Consider the following 23,389-nt stretch of genomic DNA (forward strand, 5'->3'; position numbering starts at 1 on the left):
CACCAGGATTAGAAGCAGTGGGATCAGGTTCATGTTGATGTGAGACTGGGGAGCACGCATATGAACATTTTCCCTCCCATTGCTGCAAGACTCATCGAACTGAAGGGAGTAGCAGCTATAAAGGGGTTGGGTTTTCTAACTTTTCAACAGTAAAAAACACATTTTTTGCTGAGAGGATTAGTTTAAACATTCAGTGAAACATTAATTGCATTTAGCACAATTAAATAACTTTTCCAGGGATTAAAGAAAAATAAATTAGAAGTCGAAGAACTCAATATTTAATAGCGTGTCCTAATTAGTGCTGTGATGCTTGAACAATCCAGCTGTGCACACAGACCCACACATAAACCTTCAGCCTTCCTCTACATAAAACAGCCAGTTGTGTTTTCTGTTCTCAGCATTCCCACCAGGATCCCTGCACCAGGCATATGTTACCGATGACTATTCTAACCTTTGCCCCCTTGCAGCTGCCTACAGGTGGTGAGCTGTTCTCACACGCATGCAGTGTTGCCAGGGTTCATGTGGAATGTGATCTGCTCGAGTTTCCAAGTCCACCAACGCACACTCCTCGGGGCAGCCTGCTGCCCACTCTGCTGGTGGGTGGCTTCTTTCAGGGAGAGCAGCAGCAGAAGCCGTCGACGTGATACTATTCCGCATGTACTACATATACACACACAGCAGCCCCAGTGACAACAACAGTGGAGCTGTGATGTGAAAGGAATGCTGAGAGGAGGAAATCCACGGTGTTGCTAACTGGGAGGCTGCTGAGTGTACACTGTTTGTGCTACACTGTGTTGTGCTGATGATACTTCTGAGTGATACAGCCCTTCTTTTCCTTTCCCTCGCCATCAGGGAGAGCTCCAGAGGTCATGCTCGCGGACTGTGGCGGAGAAAGTTGGCGAACAGTGCCAGGTGGCGTGTCACTGTAGGAGATACCCTCCCCTCCCTCCACCGCCTCCTCCACCACCTCCCCCTCGGCTTCTGGGCACCACAGGTAAGACCCCAACCTACTGGTTTCCCCACTGACTCCCTTCAAGTCTGCCAGTGCTCCGGTCCCAGGTGGAACTAAAGTTAGAGAACTAGTTTAAGGAAAGTGTTTGAAGTGTGGCTGTTCTTTTTGTTTTTCGCACAGTGGGGAAAATGTACCATCGCCCTCCCTCTGAGATTAGAGCATAAGCACAGTTTTTCACTCTTACATCTGTGCATGTAATAGAGCCAGCAGGATGTTGACAACTGAACACAGGACTAATTTATGCTGGGTCTGACCTTGGGGAGTATCCAACTGTCTGAGAACTCCATGCCTGCTGGGCTGCCATGCTCAGAGGTTCAGTGGTAGGGTTTCCCTGAGAGGAATCCCGCCTCCCCCGATTATAACACAAATGAGTCTTTTTAATTAGCTAACAAGGTGCTTATGAAACAGTGCAGTAGTTCTACCTTCAAAGTTTAGCCAGCAGCATCAAGAGTCCATGTTGGTACCAAAAGGAGCTGGGCTTTTACAGTACATCTGTGCTGATCTAATGCTTGTTGAGGCCGTGGATAATATTTCCTCTGACAGACTGGAAACTATCCAGCTAAAACCAGATATTTAAATGCACTCTATTAAACATTTTATCTTCATTTCCTACATTGAATCAGAGTAATTTCAGATCATTTAGGGCTGCTGAATCTCCTTAATAATGAAAGAGATTAAATGTTTACATTAATTTCTTCAATAATTTGCAGAGTTTTATTTTATGGTTTGGGTCAAACTATTTGGGTTCTCACAACTTTCTAGAATTTTGGCCCTTTCGTCCTAATACAGCTAGTATTATTGTGTTTGGTTTGTTGGCTGCGTTTCTCACAAAGCCCTATTCAGGTCTACATGCCAATGTTCTATACTGTATGAGCATTATGAGCTTAAATTTGTTGTTCTTTAAGTAATTTGCAGCTCATCTTGTGGTGTGTTTAAAGTAATTATTAATTTGAAAGTGTCATGTTCTTTTTAAGGGATCTGACCAACATGCAGGAAACCACTCAGAGAACCAGAGTAAAAGTTTAACAGGTTTATTGAAAACACACGATGCGTTGGATCAAGGGTAACTCAAAGAGCTGGTGAACCGGAACTGGAAGTGAGAAGGGAAGTTCAGACTTAAGTTCAGGTTCCATGGTAAACTTGAACGACAACTTGCAAAAATGTAGATTAAAACTGGACTCACGTTTCTCAAAAGGTGTTCTTCCCAGAATCCAGTCGGTGTGGGTTATTCCAGAACTTGGTTGACTCGTTGGAGGGCGGACAGGTCTTACTTTGGTTAGGTTGGTTCCTTGAGGAGCAATGGAGCGGACTGCCACTTAGATTTCCAGGAGAACTTGCACGGTACGTGTGGAGATTTATCCCCTGCTCAGTGTGAAGCTCAAACAATCCTTTCAAGGGGAGAAGGCCCAAACATCCAGTTTGTATCCCCTGCTCAATGTGAAGCTCAAACGATCCTTCCAGGGGGAGAAGGCCAAACATCCAGTTTGCAGGATGACTTCCTGCCGAGAGGCAAAGACAGAAACCAAGGTTAGAACTCAGAGAGACAAAGACCCAGTTAGACTCAGCTAAACTCAGCTTGGCTAGAGTACCCAAAACCTTCAAACACTCTGGCGTCGAGGTAGTGGCAGTCCCCCGCTTAAGAGTCCTCAGATAATGAGCCAACCAGCCGCAGGTGTTTGGAAGGGCCAACGAGAACAGGGCGTCACCTGGTGGTGGAGGGGGAAAACACAAACAAAAACACAACCCACACAGAACAGGATTCCTAACAGAAGGTCTTATTTGGATTTGAGTTTCGGTTGATTTATTCAGACAGGTTTTTAGTGTTTCCTCATTATCTTTTTTTCTTCCACATGAGATGTTTTTGTGAAGTCGATCAGTTCCTCCGGCAGTTAAACACCCACACAACATGGTGACACCACTTCTGTGCTTCACAGTAGAAATGCTTCATTCTTCTCCAAATTTTCAAATATTTCTTAGACATTTTTATTCATCTTACCAAAAGGCATCAAAACAACAAACAAGGTATTTTTTCTTGATTGCATTTTGTGACCCAGCTATTGAAAGTTTCTGATTTTTAACATTGTAAAAATAGGGAAACTATAGCCTCCCTCAACTCTAAGGTGGGTAGACATTCTCTTGCAGTGTACACCTTCGTTTATGTGTAATTTATATCACCATTTGGACTTCCCCAGAAGATTTTAAAGGTTTAGAAACTTTACCATAAATAAGCTTCAAAACAGGTTGAGGACAATGTCTTTGTTGTCAAGCCCTGATCCAAGTCAAACAGGTTTTTTGGGGGGCAGAGCTGAAAACCTTACTTACGTCCACCAGGGCTGTTAGGAGGAATAGGTCAAAATTCACTCAAATCTTGGGAGGATAAACGAAATGTATGGATCAGGCCATACTGCTCGAAAGATCCACTAACCATATTTGAAAACTATACAATAAAATATAATATAACATCAATATAATAAAAATATTGATGAAAGTAAGAAGAAAAATAATATATCCCCTTTTGTTATTGTGACACTGAGCAAATATAGATGATTTTTAAAATCTCAATTTACCTCATTAAGAAAAGGCTTTGATTTCAATGTCATGTCAGACCTTGAACTAAAATGATTATGTCTCTATTTACTAAAGTGTAAATAAGTATCAAGTTGCATCTGAAGTATTCTGAGCATTCTCGCTGGAAGTTGATATGATCTGTAAATCATCTCAGGCTTCCAAATGAACAGTGCACTGAAATATGGGACAGGTGTTGCTGATGATGCAGCCATTCTGAGCTACTACTGGGACTCTTTGGAATCAGTCACCCTGTAGCCCAGAGAAAAGGAAGAGCACTTAATCACTAAGAAGTAGGAAGGAAGGTTTTAATCTATCACCTTCAATGATTTTTTTCTTCCCGTCCATTCAATGTGGATGGATCTCTTTTTTCCCCCTCCTGACTCACCCTGAGAGTTAAAATCAAGAGTTATAGACTCTTCTGTGCCTGTTGTCAAGGTCACTGCATGAGTGCTGCCATGGCCATCTGACAGCCAAATGTGGGGTTTGAATGCCCAGTGGTACCCAGTTACTCATTTACCCTGTAAATGCTGCATCTGCATGTTTTCAGTGTCCAGTAAATCGTGAAATGCATAAGTGGTCCAATTTATATTCTCCACCAACTTAAAATGGAACTGTTTGCTGAAGGTAGAGAAGGCATGAATAATTTATTTTAAGAGGGGGCTTCTTTTTTTTTTTTTAAACTAAAGAGAGGCATAATTATCTTGATATTCCCCATGTAGCCTGATTTGAAGAGGTCTTAGAGCTGAAGTTCTGTAGTCTTTAAAAATGCATCGAATATGCATGACCAACATGAAAAACTAGGACAAAGACTGAGTCCATATCTGTCTGCTAAAAGGAGAGAGCTGCGTGTTAAATAAATGTCTGTCTGCTAAAAATGGTACGGCAGGTTAATTCAAAGGATTGGAGCTTTACGGTGCGGTAGATCTTTAACACTGACTGAATTAAACCCTTCAGCCGTTGACAAAACGTAGGATTAAAATGAGAGTTTGGCAGAGAAGAGCTTTTGAGTTTACAGCGACTTATGTTTGGGCGTTCTGAAGCAGTGAGAGCCATACTTTTACCTCAGAGAAATGTGCTGCACTGGAAAATTAAAAGTTAGGGGAGAAGTATTTGTTTTGGTATAAAACTTTGAACTTCATTCACCCTGTAATAACATCATATACAGAGTTATTAGATTGTTGTTGTAAGGATTGTGCAGTGTATTATTTAAGGTTGAATAAATCTCAATTGTTTTGATCTTACGGATTTTGGAGAGCAAGAAATTCTGCATAATGCGTGGAGAGAAGCTCTGCATTACAGACAGGGAGTTGCTGATGCACGTAATGTTATACAACATCCCTGTGAGTGGTCCGACTCCACAGATCTAATGTGGAAAGAGCAGGAGGTTCTTGCAACAGTAATTGGTGTAGACAAGAGTGCTGGTGTAAGGGGGGCTGACGGGTCCTTAAATGATTCATGGTGTCAGACTGGATATCTTTGAATGCTGAACCTAAGACCTCCAGTACAGGCGAGGACACAGCTCAAAGAGCAGGGGAGCAAAATCATCTCGGTGGTGCTCATTTACTGACTTGTATAAAAGCTGAGCCAGATACTTTGTCAAAATTGTTATTGGGCTTTAACATGTTACATTTTCCAACAGTTTGTTTGATTTACTGCCGTTTTTTAATCTTCCATATATGTGTATCTCTTCTGTCCCCCCTTCTTTTCTCTACTTTCTTAGTGGCAGAGCCAATGGTGCCGCTGTTGAGGCCCTGGTGGATGGAAGTGGACGCTGTAGTCCTTGGGACAGTGAGCTGTGCCTCAGTTATCTTCCTTCTTTCTGCCATCATCATCTGCTACAAGGCTATCAAAAGGTTAGGTACAATCATTGTCTTAGTTTTTTAATAAAAATTTCCTCTGACCTTTAAAGTGGCTTGAGAAAAGTCCATAGAGACCTTCATGGATTTTATTAATCTGGCAGAGCAGGTACAGCCAATCCTTACATCTATGAGTGTGATGCAAATGATGGATGATTTGATGAAAAGCTTGCTGCTACTGGACTCTTCAGAAGGGACAGATCATTCTTATCTGTCTGACAATCCCAACCCAAGTCTGGGTTTGGCCCGTTATAAGAAAGCGTCACTTCCCAAAAGGCATGGTGCCAGCTGTCAAATTCAGGGCAAAGCAGAATAAACTGTCCTTTTCTGGAGTTTGGCTCAGTCTCTAAATAACAGTTAAAGAGAATAAGACATTTCCTACTATTTTAAAATAGCATTGTGTAACTTTTAACCCAACTACTAAAACAATTTACGATATATTTATTCAGTACTTGGTGATGTATCAATGCTCCATGCAGGCTGCCCTTCCCAAAAACTTGCATTTATAATTTTAGGGGTTCAGATGCATCACTAAATAAGTAATTTGACCCAGAGGGTTGCTTTACTGCAGGCTGAGCTTGACTTAAACATTAGAGCTGAGCTACAAGTTCTTTTTAGGCAATAAAAAAGATATAAAGCTTCCCTGATCAGACATATTTTGTTTTTCTTATGTATGATTTAATCTAAGAGGCTGGATGTGACCTTTTCTGTAAGTAACCCAATAACTTCTTAGTCTGCTCATCCAAAGTGGTCTGATTTCAGAATCTGGAATAAAGAGAGAGACTATACAATTTTTTGACAGCGCAGTGCTGTTGGTGGCTCTGTAGTGACTAGATGTTCCACAGTGTTGGTTTGGAACATTGGAACAATTGGACTGAGCACCGCTTCACAAAGCCATGGATTAACAATGTTGGTGTGACAGAGCCACATTTGACAGAGTCCAACCTCAATCTCTGAATCCACAAATGCTTTCCTGGAGAAATGATCAGAAACACTCAGAACATGCAGTTAGTAACACTGTTGCTTTGCAGAAACAAAGCCCTTGGTTCAAATCTTTCTGCACAGAGTTTGCATTTTATCTAGGGCTGAAATAATTAATTAGATTAATTGTGATTAAGCAATTAGTCAAATAATCATCAACCATATTAGTCATCGAATCGTTTAATGGAGTATAGAGACTGTAAAATCAGCATTTAGCTGACAGAGCAACCCACCTAGAGCAGCAATTATACCAAGATTGTAAATAATAAGTCAAAAGGTCAAATAATAAGATGTTTTGTAGAGAAGTTGAGGCAGTTCACCAGTACACCAACTTAAAACTTCAGCTTGTACTTTTATATTTTCCTTTCTCTTTTAGATGGAAGCATGATGTTGGTGGAAAGAGCCAAAAAATTAAATATATTAAATATACAAGACAAAATGAAACAAAATAGAAAGTACTGCATGGTTAGGAATTCTATGTCAATAGATAAAATCAGAATTTAAAGAAATTGCTTCTTTTAACAGAAAAAAACATTTTCTACAACTTTAAACAAATCTAAAATGTAAAAAGCACAGTTTTAGCTCCATGTCTCCCACAGAAACAGGTAACAGCAGTGTGCCAAACAGATAAGATAGACAGAAAAGATGCTGAGGTAAGCAGACCAATTTACTTAATGAGAAAGATAAAGATTATAGGCGGCATTCAGCAAAACATGAGGTTTAGGTGAGGTGGATTAGAAAGGACCCAATGCAAGACAATAAGAACTCATGAATAATAAAAAGTAAGGCAGTTAGGAATTCCGTATAATAGAGAAAATCTGAATTTACAGAAATGGCTTAATATGCACATGAATAATAATGTACAAAGGAGCAATGGATACCCGTGAACAGCCAGGCAAATTAACAAAATCTAATACAAATAAATTTATAATTTATTGGACAAATAAATCATCAAAAAACTGAAATTTGAGTCTATATGATTAAGAACAGGAGACATACAGCCCAGAACTTTAAAGGTTTTTACAAAGAGTAAATAAAGCAAACAATATAGTTAGTAATAATTTCCATAAGTGACTAATGCTTTTGAAAAGGGTTTGTGAACAAGAACAAAAGTGCCGATTATTGGACTCAAATTATCAAATGAGACAAAGCGTTCCTAGCTTCCTTCCCATTTGTGGTATTAAAATATAGAAGTTGAGCTGAGCGCCTGCAGCCACAGCAGATTTAGACTTTGTTTTGAACATTTTTAGCTGCAACGTGTAATACAGGCTCTCTGACCTCCAGTTAAACATTCAACATATGTTTCCACCCAGCAAACCCTGCTGTGATTACTTCAAGTGCTGTGGAAAATATACACACATTTCTTCTGTTTTGTCAAACTTCAGTGTTTCTGATTGCATAAAAAATCTCATTTTCAGACGATAACCCGAAGTTCCCAGTAAATACAAAAAGCAGTATTTAAATAATGATCTCATCTATTAAGAAAGTAAAACTGTCCGAAGCAGCCTGGTCCTATATGAATAAGTCATTACCTTCTAAACCTAAAATCTGTTATTGACACCCTCGGTAGCAGCAATTTCCATCAAGTATATGGGGTTTCTTTTTGCTTGAGAAATCCCCAAGCACTTGCACTTAATTGGCCTCATTTATCTTTAAAAAATAAAGAGCCTGATTATTGTCATGCCATAGAATCTCCATTGGATGTTTACTTTGACTAGGTCAGTAAAAAACTTTCATGTTTAAACTTCAATTTTTTAAATATTTGTTATTATTCAAAGGCAAACCTGACATTCTCTGTCTGGATGTTCTGGTAAAGAGTGAAGTTCACTCTTCTGCTCATTACAGAGAGGTGCCTCAGTCCTGACATAGCACTAGAGCCCCAGACCATTACACCTCCACCACTATGTTTGTGTGTCAGTGTGATGTCGTGTTACTGTTATGTTGTCTTAGTTTTTTACACCAGCCACTTTCTTCTGGTCATTCCATGAAATAATTTCCCAAAAGTCTTAAGAATTATCAGGATGTTTTTTTATTTTTTATTAATTAATTAATCTATTTTTTTGTTTGTTTGTTTGCTTTAGCAAATATGAGATGTAACTTTGGGTTATTAGGGGTCAGCTTATTGCCATTTTTTCTCTGGCTTTCTATTTGTTAAATCATGATTTATTAGCTTAAAGGAATAATACACCCAAAACATGATTAGCCTTCATTTTCTACTCACCCCCATGCTGAACAACACTCTGGAGTACTTTTTTGATATCTCAAATGCATCTGGAGATCTGGGAGGCTTCTTGCTGTCTGCTGACATTCAAATAATGGAGGTCTATGGTGCCCGAGACAGAAAGGTCCATAAAAGTCCACAAAAAACGTGTCAATATTCCTCCATACTGCTCGTCCAATGTATTCCAAGTGTCCTGAGTGGGTAGCGTCCATAATTTACTCGAAACGAAGTCATTTAGAATGTTTTTAGAGCATAAACAGTAGTGTATAGGATTTCCTGAAAGCGCCCGCCTGCGCGTTCACGACGCTACGGAAGCCGGCAGACCAAACCAGATGAAAGTGCGCATTCAGCGTCTGCTCTGCCCATAATGCAAGCGTAGAAGAAGAAATGTGCTGTTTACCTGTGCAAAGAAAGAAACAACGAAAGAAAAATGTCTGAGGACTTCAGTGTTGAGGAAGAGCATGAGTTCTTTGCTGAGCTGAATGCGCACTTTCATCTGGTTTGGTCTGCTGCGGTTTCCGTAGCGTCGTGAACTCGCAGGCGCGCGCTTTCAGGAAATCCTATACACTACTGTTGATGCTCTAAAAACATTCTAAAGGACTTCGTTTCGAGTAAATTATGGATGCTACCCACTCAGGACACTTGGAATACATTGGACGAGCAGTATGGAGGAATATTGACACGTTTTTTGGGGACTTTTATGGACCTTTCTGTCTCGGGCACCATAGACCTCCATTATTTGAATTTCAGCAGACAGCAAGAAGCCTCCCAGATCTCCAGATGCATTTGAGATATCAAAAAAGTACTCCAGAGTGTTGTTCAGCATGGGGGTGAGTAGAAAATGAAGGCTAATCATGTTTTGGGTGTACTATTCTTTTAACTAAAGGAGCTGAGGCCTACAGTGGTGTAGATATTGTCCTGGGTTCCTCTGTTACCTTCTGGAGGAGCTGTTGATGGGCTTTTGGTGTAATCTTTGTTGGCAGGAATGTTCACCACTATTTCATGTGTTTTCCGTCTGTAGATGATTTCTCTCGCTGTGGTTCTCTGGACTCCCAAAGCCTTTGTAACCCTTTCTAGACTGATAATGAATGATGTTTCTCATCTGTTCTTAAACTTCAGAGCCGGCTATGTTAATTCTGCATTGCATCTGGTTGGAAAATGAGTTATTGATCAACAAAAAGGGGCAATATTTGTTTTACATCAGGCCAAGTTTAGTATATGGAGTAAACATTGACTCCCACACTTCCTGTGAAAATAGCTCTGCGCCCTAAATTATGAGCTATTTTGTAATTTATTGATGCAACTTCAAAAAGATTTAGTTTCATACATTTATGGAAGTATATTATATCAGCTTCCCAGATATGGCCTCCCTCAGCAAGATATTCCTCCCCTCTTTAGAAAAAAAACAAATAGGCAAAGTCAGGGCGTGGAAGTAATGGGTGGTTGGCTCAGGAATTCATTATGGCAAATCTCCACCCCTCCCGTAGCCAAGGGGCACCATTTTTAATGCAGCAGTGGTAAGACCGTGTCGTCGCAATACGAGCTGAAGCTCCAAAGCCAAGTTATTATTTATAGATTAATTTGCGCAGTCATTCAGTCGCAGACCACATCTTTTATACATGCAAGCAGGTTGTGTCCTTAAGCTCCGAGGGCGCTCCAGTCTGCAGGCTTCATACCTCGGCAAGCTGTGAGAATACACAGCTCCATACTGCGTCATCACACATTCATTAGTCACCGGCTAGTAGGTGAGCCGGTCAGGTTAAAATGTGACCTGTCTAGCTTATCACGATGAATGCTCCGATGGACAATCATTCCTCAGAGAAAGCAAGGCAGGGAAAAAGACAGATGCAGTGTGTCTACTGAAGCAAGCCAAGGCAGTAATTGAGCATCTTGGTCAGTAATAATGTGAGAAAGAGTTTGTTCACAGTGAAGAGCACAGTCGGTTATATATAGCCCTTCCAGCCGCTCAGTGGTCCGGGCTTTCCCAATAAAAAAATCAACTGGCTGAGGGCCAAAGTCTGAGCATCGCAGACAGAGGATGAGCCAGCTCTGCAGGTCCCGGCCCTCCTAGCCTTTAGTTCTTTTTTATAATCTGAGTCTGCCAGTCATCTGTCAGAAGCAAAGGGGCTGAAACAGAAAGGACTTCCATACAATCCTTTCCTAAAGTCTACACCACCGGGGAGTGTGCAAGCACAGAGGAGAGGATTCAGACACATGCTGTGTTTCAGTGTTGCTGTGCCATCCAAAGCAAAAGACATGATGCTGCAGTCCAGGCAGTTGGCCATCTAAGAAGCCAAAACAAATGAAACCCAAAGCATCCGACTAATGAATGCTTCTACTAATCGCTCTGTGCTCTGGGAGACCGGTCCACTGATAATTTATCCTGACTGGTTGGATTCCAAGGGTAACAGAAGAGCTTTCAATAGATAACCAGAGACAAAATAACAACAAAAATGACGATTTATCAAATATTTACTAATGCATTATTTATTTTCAAAACTGGCAATTCTACCACATCAAAACTAAAGGGACGTCTTACAGCCTGAATTTAATATTTTTACTTTTACTTTAATTTCCAGATGGCCAGTCTAATTGTAAACAGCTCAACACATGTCCCAATTTCTCCACCATCCAATTCCCCAAAACTTCAAACAGGAAAGTGTGCACTGTGATTGCACAGCTTTGACATGAAATATTCATCTCACCTGCGAAGGGTTGTGTTGCCACCTGTCATGTGCCAACAGCATGCCATTTATTATTGAAGGGCCGGGCAGAGGTCGGTTTGAGGGGCCCAGCGCTGTGCCCCGTGCGGTGGCCCGAAGTGACATGGTCAGTACGCGGAGAGATTACATCCTGGGGAAAATAAACAAGGCTAAAAATTCATGCAGCTTGAAGCAGAAAGAAGCAGGAGCACACATGAAATATCACATAAACAGCTTTTATACGCTTGCTGCTTTTGCCTATGATTATTCCCTTCAATGCAGCTTTTAAGGATAAATAAAAACTGTAAAGTGAAGAGGAAAATAGTAAGTTATTTCCCTTGCTGGAAGCAAATACCTAAAGTAATTCTTCTGTAAGCCTGTAAAGCTTTTTAAATCAACGAAATATAATTTTTGGCACTACTTTTTGTTTAGGAAAAAAATCATGTTTTGGTTCTTAGTCTCTTTCTACAACTTTAAACAAATTGAAAAAATAAAAGCACTCCATGTATCCCAGAGAAACAGGGAAAAGCAGTGCGCCAAACAGATAAGATAGACAGAAAAAGATGCTGAGGTCAGCAGACCAATTTACTTAATGAGAAAGATAAAGATTATAGGCGACATTCAGCAGAACATGAAGTCTATGCGAGATGGATTAGAAAGGAGCCACAGTGAGACAAGGAAATAAGAACTCTTAGATTATGGCCAATAGTAATGTAAAAAAGCTGTTTAATTGTTCTTTACTTCAAATCTGATTGCTTAATTTTTAAAATCGCCATATTTAATAATATAGAACATCTGCTGATGCATTTTTTTTTAGATTTAAAGTACCTTTTCAAACTTTTAAGCATGTTTTGATCCTTCTTTTCAGTAAGACGATACTTCTGTATTTTAACAGAAAATGTTTTTAATTATTTTGATGTAATATTATCCTAAATATTATACTTTGATCAGCTGCAAGCAGAAAATTATAACAATTGACAAAAATAAATGCTCGAAAACAGACCCCAGTTTGGGAGGCAGAAGGGTCAAGTGTCTAACCATGTTGTCAGTAACACAGGAGCACCACAGGGGACGGTACTCTTACTATTCCTTTTTTGCTATGTCGATATCAGACTTCTATACAAGACAAACTCCTCTGCATAAATACTCGGATGACTGTAGTTGTGGAGATGGGTAGGAGGCTGAGTACAGGGAGCAGGGGAGCTGATTTGTTGCAGGAGGCAGAAACAATCCTCTGATCCTTAATCCTCCAGCATGTTGTGGGTCTTACTCTCTATGGGACTTACCTGCAACACCTCACCAGGAAGGTATCCTAACCAGATGACATGGCCAGAGGCTTAACTTTGAGTCCATCTCGGATGACTGAACTTTTCACCCTATTTCCGCGGGAGAGCCCTGACAACCTGTGGAGAAAACTCCTTTCAGCTGCTTGTATCTGTGATCCTGTTTTTGGGGTTAGACCCAAAGCTAATGACCACAGATAAGGGTAGGGAGGTCTCATGGTAAATGAGACCTTCCCCTTTTGACTCCCTTTTCACCACAACAGACCGACACAGCAACCGCTTTACTGCAGATGCAGCACCAAACCACCTATCTCCTGCTCCATTCTTCCCTCATTTGGGAACAAGACCCCGAGGTACTTGAACTCCTCCACGTGTGACGGAAGGATATCCTTCCAAATCCGGGTAGGCACTCTACTGCTTTCCAGCTCAAGACCATTGACTCAGATTTCGAGGCACTGATCCTTAACACAGCCACTTCACACTCAGCTGAGAACTGCTCCAGCTGATAAAGACAACAGAACCACATCACCCGCTAAAAATAGAGATGCAATTATAAGGCCACCAATACAGATCCCCTAAACACCTTCGCTGCGCCTAGAAATTCTGTCCATAAATGTTATGCATAGAATCGGTGACAAAGGGCAACTTTGGCGGAGTCCAATTCCCACTGGAAACGAGTGCCACCGATGCAGACCAAGCTCTTACACCAGCCATACAGGGACCTTACAACCCGTATCAAAGGGCCTGGTACCTCCGCACTCCTGGGGTACTTCCCACAGGAGGGACACGGTAGAATGCAATCTCCAGGTCCATAAAGCATATACTGCTTGGGTAAACTTCAATGAATCCTCTAGCACCCGGTCCAGTGTCCCTTGACCAATATGAAAACCACACTGATAACTTATATAGGCCTGAATCATTGCTACGAATACGCAGAATACAGACTCATGTCTAAGTAATGCTTTTCTGAAGCTTCGACACTGAAATATTATTTATTGCTCACTGTTAAGGAGAGTTTGTAAATGAAAATGTTTGATTAGTTTTGATCATCAGCTGAATAAAAAATGTACTTGATCAAGGCCTCACTTTAAAGAAAGGTAGGTTGGGAGTCATAGACTCTAAGTGAGCCACCTTGTGGTCTGAGTGGTCCCCACCACTAATGGATAAAGTTAGAAAAACACAGCTGACTGGAACACTAAAGATTAGACAGTGAACATAAACAAAAAGTTAGACTGAAGTTAAACATCAGTGAATTTGTTTATAATAAATAGGTTTGTTGGCCAAATGTAATCTACTATTCTTTGAAATCTCTTTGTTTACATATTCAGAAAAGACAAGGTCCCATAAGAAAAATTAGAGGATCTTTTTTGGCTGATAGCAGTAGTCTTGCATGACCATAGCAACAACCCCATAAAAAGGCAAAGCTGCATTCAGTTTGTAGTTGATCGTGCTTTTATTGTTGGCCATTTTAAAACTTTACAGAGTTCTGAACTAGAAGATCACAATAAAGATCATTTGGTTAAATATTTACATGCGTCTTAAAGACCTTAATGACCTAAGCTTTGCATTTTGATATGGTTTTTAAATTTGATTAATGATTATTGCAGTTCATTTTAAAGAGATGTTCAGGAAGCAGTCACAATGACTGAGACATTTAGTCAGTGATATTGCGATCTAATCGATCACCCAATATACAAAGAACGGAGCACATGAAAATAAAGGCATTAAGCTGATTTTGAGTAATGATGTAACGCTTTCTTGAGCTACATTTCTATTATGATGCCTCAAATGTAGTGAAATTCCCTGGCTGCCTGTAAACACTATGATCAGGGAAGTTTTGGTCTATCCTAATTGCCTTAGCTACAGCTGCCCAGTATCTTCAACCCAACAGCAGAATGTGTTTACACCCTGAGGCTGAGTAGTTTTATTTCTAAGAGAGCCCACATGGGCACAGCGGGTAGCTCCTGTCCTACATGACCATCCTGTGCCCCTGGTGTGCTCTGATACAGGCCCAGCCAGATGACACAAGTCTTAGTCATAGTCTCACACTTTGTTCGCAGTTTTTTTCTCGCTAACTTTCATGACCTTCAGCCAAAGAAAGCAACTTTGAATTTATTAAAAAGCATAGGATCATCTACATTTATCTGTGTAACAGGTGTTCACAATAATTACAATAATTTATGGCATTCCTTTTATAATGGATTAAAGTTATAACTAGAAAGGTAATTCAAACTAAGGTCATTTTTTATTTTTTTATTACTGTATCCTAAAGTCTAAAGTATATTAAATAAATATCCATGTCTTGTGCAATATATTACATTTTGGGACATTACAACTGGCTATTTCATTGCATTTATTTTTTCATTTCATTGGGTTGACCAATGCAAAGAAGTACACAATTATAACATGAATGAAAATGACAATAATAGTTTTCAAAGTTTTATACAAACATAAATTAGAAATTTATGTTTAAATGTAATTAAGGGTGCTCAAGTTTTCATGTGGAGTTGCCCAACTGGTCCACATGTGTTTTATGGACCTAGAGGAGGTCAAGCATTTCCCTGGTGCTGCCCTGTAGGGGATGCTCCAGTATTACAGAGAAAGGGGCCTTTACTTGGAGCCATCCAGTCTCTGTACAAGAGGGGCAAGAGTCTGGTTCATGCTGGTGAAGATTCTCAGTCATCCAGGTCACAGTCATTCCGAAATAGTAAAAAAAAACAATTGCCTGGACTTTGTTTCCAAGTTTGAAGACATTTCGATTTCCATCCATGAAGCTTTTTCAATTCAAAATGTTAGAATTAGTTTTGAGTTCAAGGCTTTATAGAGTCGACCATAAAGGAAGCCTTGTTTTCAACTAGAAACATGCAAATTGAACCTGACGACTGGGTCTGCCCCTTTGGAATGGGGGTCATTACGTTTTTTTTGTTAGGCTGTAATACCCGACTGTCTATGTCTCTGAAAGGTGGGTTGTTAAAGGGAAATTGTTGGCCTGGCTGAAGAGGCGAGGTGCTCTGTTCCCCTGTAATGGGGTTGGGGTTGCAATGATAGTGGGAAGAAATCATTCAATCACTCAATTGAAGGTTTTTGAAAGCTGAAATCTGCCCCTCAAACCACCTATCTTCTTTGTCCAAAATGTGAATTTTGGTCCTCAAGAGAATGTCCTTTGTTCATCAGGTGTGGATGTATTGCCGAGTCTTGTCCCGAGAAGGTCGCTCTACTGTGTTTGGCCATGCGTCTGTGGAGAGGTTGTTTAGTTTCTCCAAAATAAAGATCAGAGAATTCCTCACTGCATTGAACTGCATACATTACTCCGCTCATATTTGGTCTGGGGGTTTTGTCTTTAGGATGCAACAGTCTGTGTTTGAGAGTCTTAAAAGGTTTGAAATGTACTGGGATTTTGTGTTTGGAGAAAATACTCTTGAGTTTTTCAGAGACTCCAGCAACATATGGGATGCCGATGTTTTTGCATTTAATCTTCTCATTGTTATGTTCTGCTGCATGTCTGCCTGTCTTTTAGGCTACGTTCACACTGCAGCCTGAAGTGACCCAAATCCGATTTTTTTGCCCATTTGCGACCTGGATCTGATCTTTTCATGGCAGTCTGAACAACACAAATCCGATTTTTTCCAATCCGACCCAGGCCACTTGGCTATGTCGTCCTGAATCCGATACGAATCTGACCTTTTCAATTGCGACCTGTGTGTGAACGGCCAGGTCGGATGAATCCGACCTGAACGCCATTAATACCTGACAAAGGTCACTATTCTGCGTCTTGCTACGCAGAAGCGGCAAGAAAAACAACAATCATGGCAGATGATGATGCGGATAGCATTATTTATGTTTAACTATATTGAAAATATTTTTTTTTTATGGTTGGAAAAAAACCACTAGATGCGCGTGGGCACTACCATCCATGTTTACTTCCGGAAAAAAAGAGCACGCTGGCCTGTGACGTCATTGCGTCCACTACTGCACATGCGGGACACTTGCGTTGTATGACTACAGTTCACACAGGAGATCCAATACAAGTCGCATATATTCGGAAATATAAACGGCAAAGCGAAAAAATCGGATTTTACAAAAAATCGGAATTGAGCATCAAGGCCTGCAGTGTGAACTTAGCCTTAGATTTCCTTGCTGACAAACTGCCAGTTTGGGTATTCACAGTTTTGAAGAGCATCTTTGATGTGTTTCTGTTCTTTGTGCTTTCCTTCTGTTTTAGTAGGGACATTCTCTGCCCGGTGTTGTAAGATTCTGATGACTAAAAGTTTGTGTTCCAGTGGGTGTGGTGTGAGTCAAAAAAGAACATATTGGTCTGTATGAGTAGATTTCCTATACACTTCAATGTTGAGGTTTCCATCACCTCCCATGCTCAACAAACATTCCAGAGATGGTAGCTTGTAGTTGTTAGCATCCTCTCTGGTAAATTTAATGTTGTCGTCTACAAAGTTAATGTGTCTTGTGAAAGCTTCCACTTATTTTAGCTGGATTTTGACGAATGAGTCACATATCTAAACCAATGGCTTGGTGGTGGTTCTCTGAAAGTGTCCAAAGCTCTCTTTTCCCTTTCTTCCATATAAAGATTGGCTACAATCGGTGACACGGGAGATCCAATGGAAGCCATCCTGTCTGTAAAGATTATCCCTAAACTTGAAATAGGTTGTGGAAAGACAAAGGCCCAATAGGGTGCAGTTCTGGTCCAGAGTGAAATTAGTCCTGTTGTTCACCGTCTTGTTGAAGACCTTTTCTGACTGTTTTCACTGCCTCTGATATAGTTATGCACGTGAAAACATAAGTAACATCAAAAGATAAAAGGGTTTCTCTTCACAACATCTTTAAATGTTTGATTTTTTTCCAAAGTATTTGCAGTTTTCTATGTGATGTGGTGTGTTTCCCACCAAAGGGGGCGAAAAATGTTGGTAAGCTGCTTAGCAATGACGTAAGTTACTGAGTTAAAGCTGCTGAAATGGGTCTGAGTGGTGTTCCTTCTTTGTGAATTTTTGGGAGTCCTTATCTTTGAGTAAATGACATGGTTAATGACATTTATCAATATATATTTATATAATAAATAAAGGAAGGAGAAAAAAAATGATAATATATTTAGGTTATTCATATACAGTTTAGACATAATAGACTAAACCTACCATGTGTCTCTTTTTAGTAAAATAGAAATCCTTTCTGCGCACTTTAGCTGAAAAAAATCTGTCATATAAGTAAAACATCTCTGTTGTTTTTTAGTTCCTACTGCAGCAGTCTGTTGGTGATTTACTGAAAGCCACCTATTTAAAGAGTGATAATGTAAGCCTAAAATGTCTGCTGTCTTATTGAACATGTCAAACAAACATTTCTCTATAACACTGTCCTATATGCTTTATGTTCAGTTCCTTAAAGCCACTTTTATGTACTATCTTTATTGGATTTTTGGTCCTCTTAAAAAATGAAAAGAATTCTGGTAATTCCTTATATAGTAATGCTTTGCATCACATATAAGCCCACCTAAGGATACCCTTCCTACCTAATTTTCTAACTGCTTGATGCATTAGATATGTTTTTTTGCAGAACTGCACTAAAAGTAAGCATTAGAGATTTACTGGACTCTCACACATGAGGAGTGGGGAGCAGACACAGAGTCAAGAATTTCGCTCTGGGGTCCTCCGTGCAGGTCTGGCTGATGTACAGTGTTGAGTGGGACAATGACAGTATTAACTGTATTCAGATCTGTCTCTAAGTTACATAAGCTTGGGTTGGGGACATAGGCTGAGGGGGCTGATGGAAAATGAAAAACACAGTACATTGGACAAATATAATATAACCCAAAATAATCTTTATAGAGTGCATGAAAGAGGCTGCACTGAGCAAAAACAGCTATTAGCAGCAAAGGGATGATGAACTGTAGCTGTATTTTGTAGCAGAACATTCTCACAACAAAGGATGGAATCCAGTTTGGAGCCCAGATATGACAAGAGGTTAAATAATGCATGTATTTCCAAAGCAGTTTTGACAGCCTTGCATGCTTATTACTTTTGGGGGGGAATTACATCTCCCAGTCCAAGAAGGTAATTGCCATATCGGCTGCATGGTGGTGTATTTTTCACTCCTGTCTCCCTGCAAAATTGACCTTTAAAATTTGAGCTTATTTGGATGGATATTCTAGTTTAACAACCCCAACAGAGCATCAAATCAAATCAGCTTAAAGAAAAGCAAACAAGAATCTGTAATGACATGGGTTACAGTGCAGGATTAACATTACGACAATTTTTCCTCATGTTGTGAAAATATTTATTTACAGGAAACCACTGCGAAAGGAGGAGAATGGGACGAGTCGTGGTGAATATGCCATGAGCATCCGCAACAAGAAGGTCATTGGTACCAACAACACTGTGGTATAGACTTTCTCCTTGTCCAGGAAGTAACTCACCAACATGTCTCCATTATGTTTCCTGAAGACAACCCACCCTTTCTGACCTTTAGTGCAACATGGGTTCACCTGAAGATCTCAGGCAGGTAAACCTCTCCTCTGTGTTTGGCATGTTGCCCGGACTGAAGACTGCATTCAGCTAAAGAGGAGTTAAAAAGATGCAAATCAGAATGAAATCACAGCAGAAAGGATTGAGAGACAGATCCACAACTCCCTGTGGTGTCAAAAGTGGCACTGGGCATTATGCTTTCAGTAACAGCAAGTGTTGCTGACAGGCTGGTTGGCTGCTGGCTGGAGAGGGACAGTCTGCCAGTCTGCAGCAGATCCAGACCTCACGCACTGTTCACGTCTGCAGCAGGACATCAGACAACACAGCTGCCCCACAATCCTGTGCGTATCCATACAGGGCACACGCAACCAATAACTGCATGATGTTTTTACAGAGAATGAAAGATTTTTTTACAACCCTCCTCTCTGTCACAGTGTCCACCTTTTGTTCTCTGTTTTAGCACATGCTTTGCGAAGGGCAGGATCTGCCTCTGAGATGTGGGTTCATCTGACTATGCAATATAAAGAAATTAATATTTAACAGAGAAGAAGAGAAGCGGCATCAACATGGGACGTCTTGGTTATTTTTACCATGGCAAAAAAGACTTCTGTTTCCTGTAATATATTTGAGTCATTTGTGTTTTTATTTAATCTATTTATTTTATTTAACTATCTTCAAATTTATTTTTATACTTAAAGAAAGCTGTCCTGTAATTTACAGACATACCTACAGATTTCGGATATAATGATGAATTTGTCTTTTTCTTGATTGCTCTGATATTTTTAAGTCAATAATTTGTAAACTATGTTAATCATTAGTTATCTTCCTGTCAGTCTGCTCAAACTCTGCTAAGCATTTTTGCTATTTAGTTTTTCTCTCTTGACAGTCTTGGCTAAAAGAGGTCTGCCCTTGGTGCTTTTTTGGATTGATGAGTGGCATTGGCAGCCAGGTGCTGCTAAACAGATATAATCATTGACTTATCTTGTTTTTTTTGCATACAAGTCTGTATTAACAACACCAAGGTGGAGAAAAAATAGCAATGATCTTAAAAAAGAAACTCTTGCTGCATATTAATCTGGAAAAGTGTTTAAGGCTATCTCTGAAGATAATCCACTTGTGTTAAACATTTTATTTAAGCTTTTGATCCTCCCAAAATTGTAATGTCCCATCAATTTCAGCCCAAGTTCTCTTTTTCAGACACAATGGCTCTCTGGTAGTCTGTTAAATGGTAAAGTTCATGAAAGTACAATTAGAAACAAAAGAAAATGACAGCCCAGCTTAGCAGAGTTGTATTTGAATGAAAACTCAAACGTTAATTAGCCAAGTAGACCAAAAAGAAGTAGTTTTATTCCCCCATATTTAACAGCAACATTTTTAGAAATAAAACTGATACCAATTTTCAGACATCCTGGTGGGCCTGAGCACCCTAAATTGACCATGAAACCTGTTTACTTTGTATCTTACTGAGACTCGCCTTGTCTGACAGCTAATGCTTCACACATATTGGATCATCAATGGGACAATGATCCCAAACACAGCTACAAACTATAACTTAATGGCTAAAAAACAAAAAGAACCAAGGTGTTATAATAGCCTAGTCAAATCCCAGACTTCAAACTAATTAAAAGGTTGTAGTCGTATTCAAAAAACTGTGCAGACACTTAAATAATCCAAGGCAAAAGTGGAGTGGAGAGTGATGCAACATTTCCCCTAAAAAATTTTTATTTATTTGTATTATCAAGCTCTGCAAACTCTGTTAATATGTATTGTTGCTAAAAGTGGCTATAGCTACTGAATGGGTGTACTCTCTTTTTCCCATGACTGCTCTTCGTGTTTCAAGAGACATATGCTAAAAAGTCAGGGTCTCTATGACGTGCTATGTAATTCTGTGCTTTCCAGACATTTCTTTTTTTTCTCCACATCATCACGCAATAGTATCACATTTTTGAACTGGTAACACAACACAATCCTGTACATCCACAGCTCAGTTGGTTGGACTTGCCCATTCCACATATTTAGTCAGGGTTTCAGCCAGAAGCCCTCGGCCATACATTGTTCACATTCCATGATCTTTATTTTTTCATTCGCCAATTTGCCCATAATTATAGAAATAGGGGATATTTGTCCAAGGCTGACTGTGAATGATTAGAGAGAACACTTAGCCAATAGCAACAAGATCAGGTTGAACTGAGGATGTCCACAGCAGGGACGATTGTGACTCAGTGCTGTCACAGCCATCCTCCACAACCTTGGTGGAAAAACAAAACGGCTCTGCTTTTTTTTGCTACATTAAAGCACCGTGTGTCCGTGCATGTGAGTGCGAAAGGAAGTGAGTATCTGTCTGTATGCAAGCGTGCATGCAGATGAGGGCTTTGAGATAAGAATCTCTGTAAATGTCAGAGAAGCATAAATATTGGCTAAAATGTTGAATTTTGGAGAGAAAAAAATAAGAAACACATGCCTGCATGTAAACATGCACAAGTATTAGCAAACAGTATACCCCACCATGTACCTATATGAGAAAAATGATGGATGCATGAATGTAAATATTGCTATTTAAAAATCTGCCTTCTGGACTGTTGATTCATGTACAGTGTAACGGATCAGGCATTTAAACATAGTAATTCTCAATGTGCTACCATTTAGATCCATGTCAATGTTGTCATGTTGATGGAGCAAGCCATTCATGTATATATGGCAATCAGTAGTACACACAAAATTTGTGCATTATGACAAACAGGTGAAAAAATGTGCAAAACTTGATCTCACTGCTGAGTTTTTCAGTTGTAAATAAAACTGTACATAATAACATGGAATAGATGTGTAGATGCATCTGTGTGCACAGAGCAAAGTATATCCCCTCAGTTTGTCTCACACATTGCATCTTTAATGAATTACAACTAAAAGGCATATTTCACCATGTGGGTCAAGATTACGCAGAGCAGAAAATTTAGGATCATAAGGATTTCATCAAAAGCGGTGAGTATGCCTAACGGGCAAAAAGGAAACAAGAAAAGTGAAAAGATTTCTCTGTGGTCGACTTCTTTATCTGTTTTGTACTACTAAATCCTACACCGTTTCAAATTTTGTTGGCATTCCCTCAGATTGTGTCACATGTTTAAGTGAAATGCATTTGGGATGTACCCCTAAAACCACTTCCAATTCTTCTTCATTTGGACAAAAACAGCTACCCTAGAAAATCAGTCTTGCTAATAATGTGTATCACTCAGGTTTAGGTCTACACGTGATCAATCTGGGAAAGGTCTCGTCAGATCTGTTTGGAGAAAAGAGGGACATTCAGTTGAACCCACCGAACACCTAGAGCCCTTCCTACCAAAATTTGCTTTTAGCCAATTATGATAAAAAATGGAAAAATCATCAGACTCCATGAGGGACCACAACACATCCTTGCTGTTTCTCTTTTAGAGATGAAATCCTGGAATTGAACAAAACAGGTGTGATTGAAGCAGCTATAGTGTGTCCTCCTCCGCTGCCGTGTTTATTTTGGTTCGGCTGCTTTTGTCACAGCTATATGTGCCGCCTAAACCAACAATACTGCCATGATTGGCCGACCCTTTTTGTGTTGGAAATAGTTGAAGGAGGAGCGGAAGATGATGGACTCTCCTGTGTTTGTTAACGCGCAAATACCTGCTTACAGGCAAAGTTTGAAATATGCAGCTTTTCCAAGATTTATTTCAAAGAAACATTGATTCAAGAAAGAAACAAACAGCTAATCACTGAAGAGTAATGCTAATGAATTAAAATGCGAAAGAGGAGTCTTATAGTAGGCCTACTCTCCCTTCTCTGCTTTAGATGGTGGTTGATGGAGATGCCAGTGGACACTGTGAGCAATTTAAACATTCATGCATTGTCCATCCAAGGCACTGTGGATCTGAGTGTAATAAAAGCAATGTGACAGCACTCAGCAGAGGTTACCAGGGTTTGTAACTGTATCAACAAATTTCCAAGCCTCTTAGAGGGTATTTGAGTGCAAAGAGGGCACGTAGACTCGTACATTCTGTAATCAAGGTAGACCACCTGTGCACATACCTGGTGATGTGTGTGAAAGCTTGCATAGTCATTTCAAAGCTGACCTTCACATTCTCTAAGGACCCTCCCACAGCTCTCTGCTTCTTTGAGACCATGGGCCAGTCTTAATTACCCTGACTCAGTACCTCCAGCTGCCTGCTCATCAGGTCAGTGCCCCCATATGGTCCTACAGGAGGCAGGCAAGGGCGGGGAAAGAGCTGGATACCTGTGGGACACTGATTACATAAGCTACCACTAATGAGAGAGGTT

At 40.1% G+C, this 23,389-nt stretch overlaps 1 protein-coding gene across 1 annotated transcript in view; it reads left to right on the forward strand.

The window, feature by feature from the left end:
* prima1 (proline rich membrane anchor 1) overlaps positions 1-20,350 on the forward strand; it is a 22,081-nt gene extending 1,731 nt beyond the window's left edge. The window contains exons 2-4 of the mRNA XM_015397088.1: positions 853-994; positions 5,301-5,433; positions 18,913-20,350. Coding sequence (XP_015252574.1) covers positions 853-994; positions 5,301-5,433; positions 18,913-19,012 — 375 coding nt within the window. The 3' untranslated portion in view covers positions 19,013-20,350. The remainder of the gene's footprint in view (positions 1-852; positions 995-5,300; positions 5,434-18,912) is intronic.
* The last annotated feature ends 3,039 nt before the right edge of the window (positions 20,351-23,389 follow it).

The sequence above is a fragment of the Cyprinodon variegatus genome, unplaced genomic scaffold, assembly GCF_000732505.1.
Source record: "Cyprinodon variegatus isolate N-32 unplaced genomic scaffold, C_variegatus-1.0 Scaffold838, whole genome shotgun sequence".
In the NCBI taxonomy this organism is placed as follows: domain Eukaryota; kingdom Metazoa; phylum Chordata; class Actinopteri; order Cyprinodontiformes; family Cyprinodontidae; genus Cyprinodon; species Cyprinodon variegatus.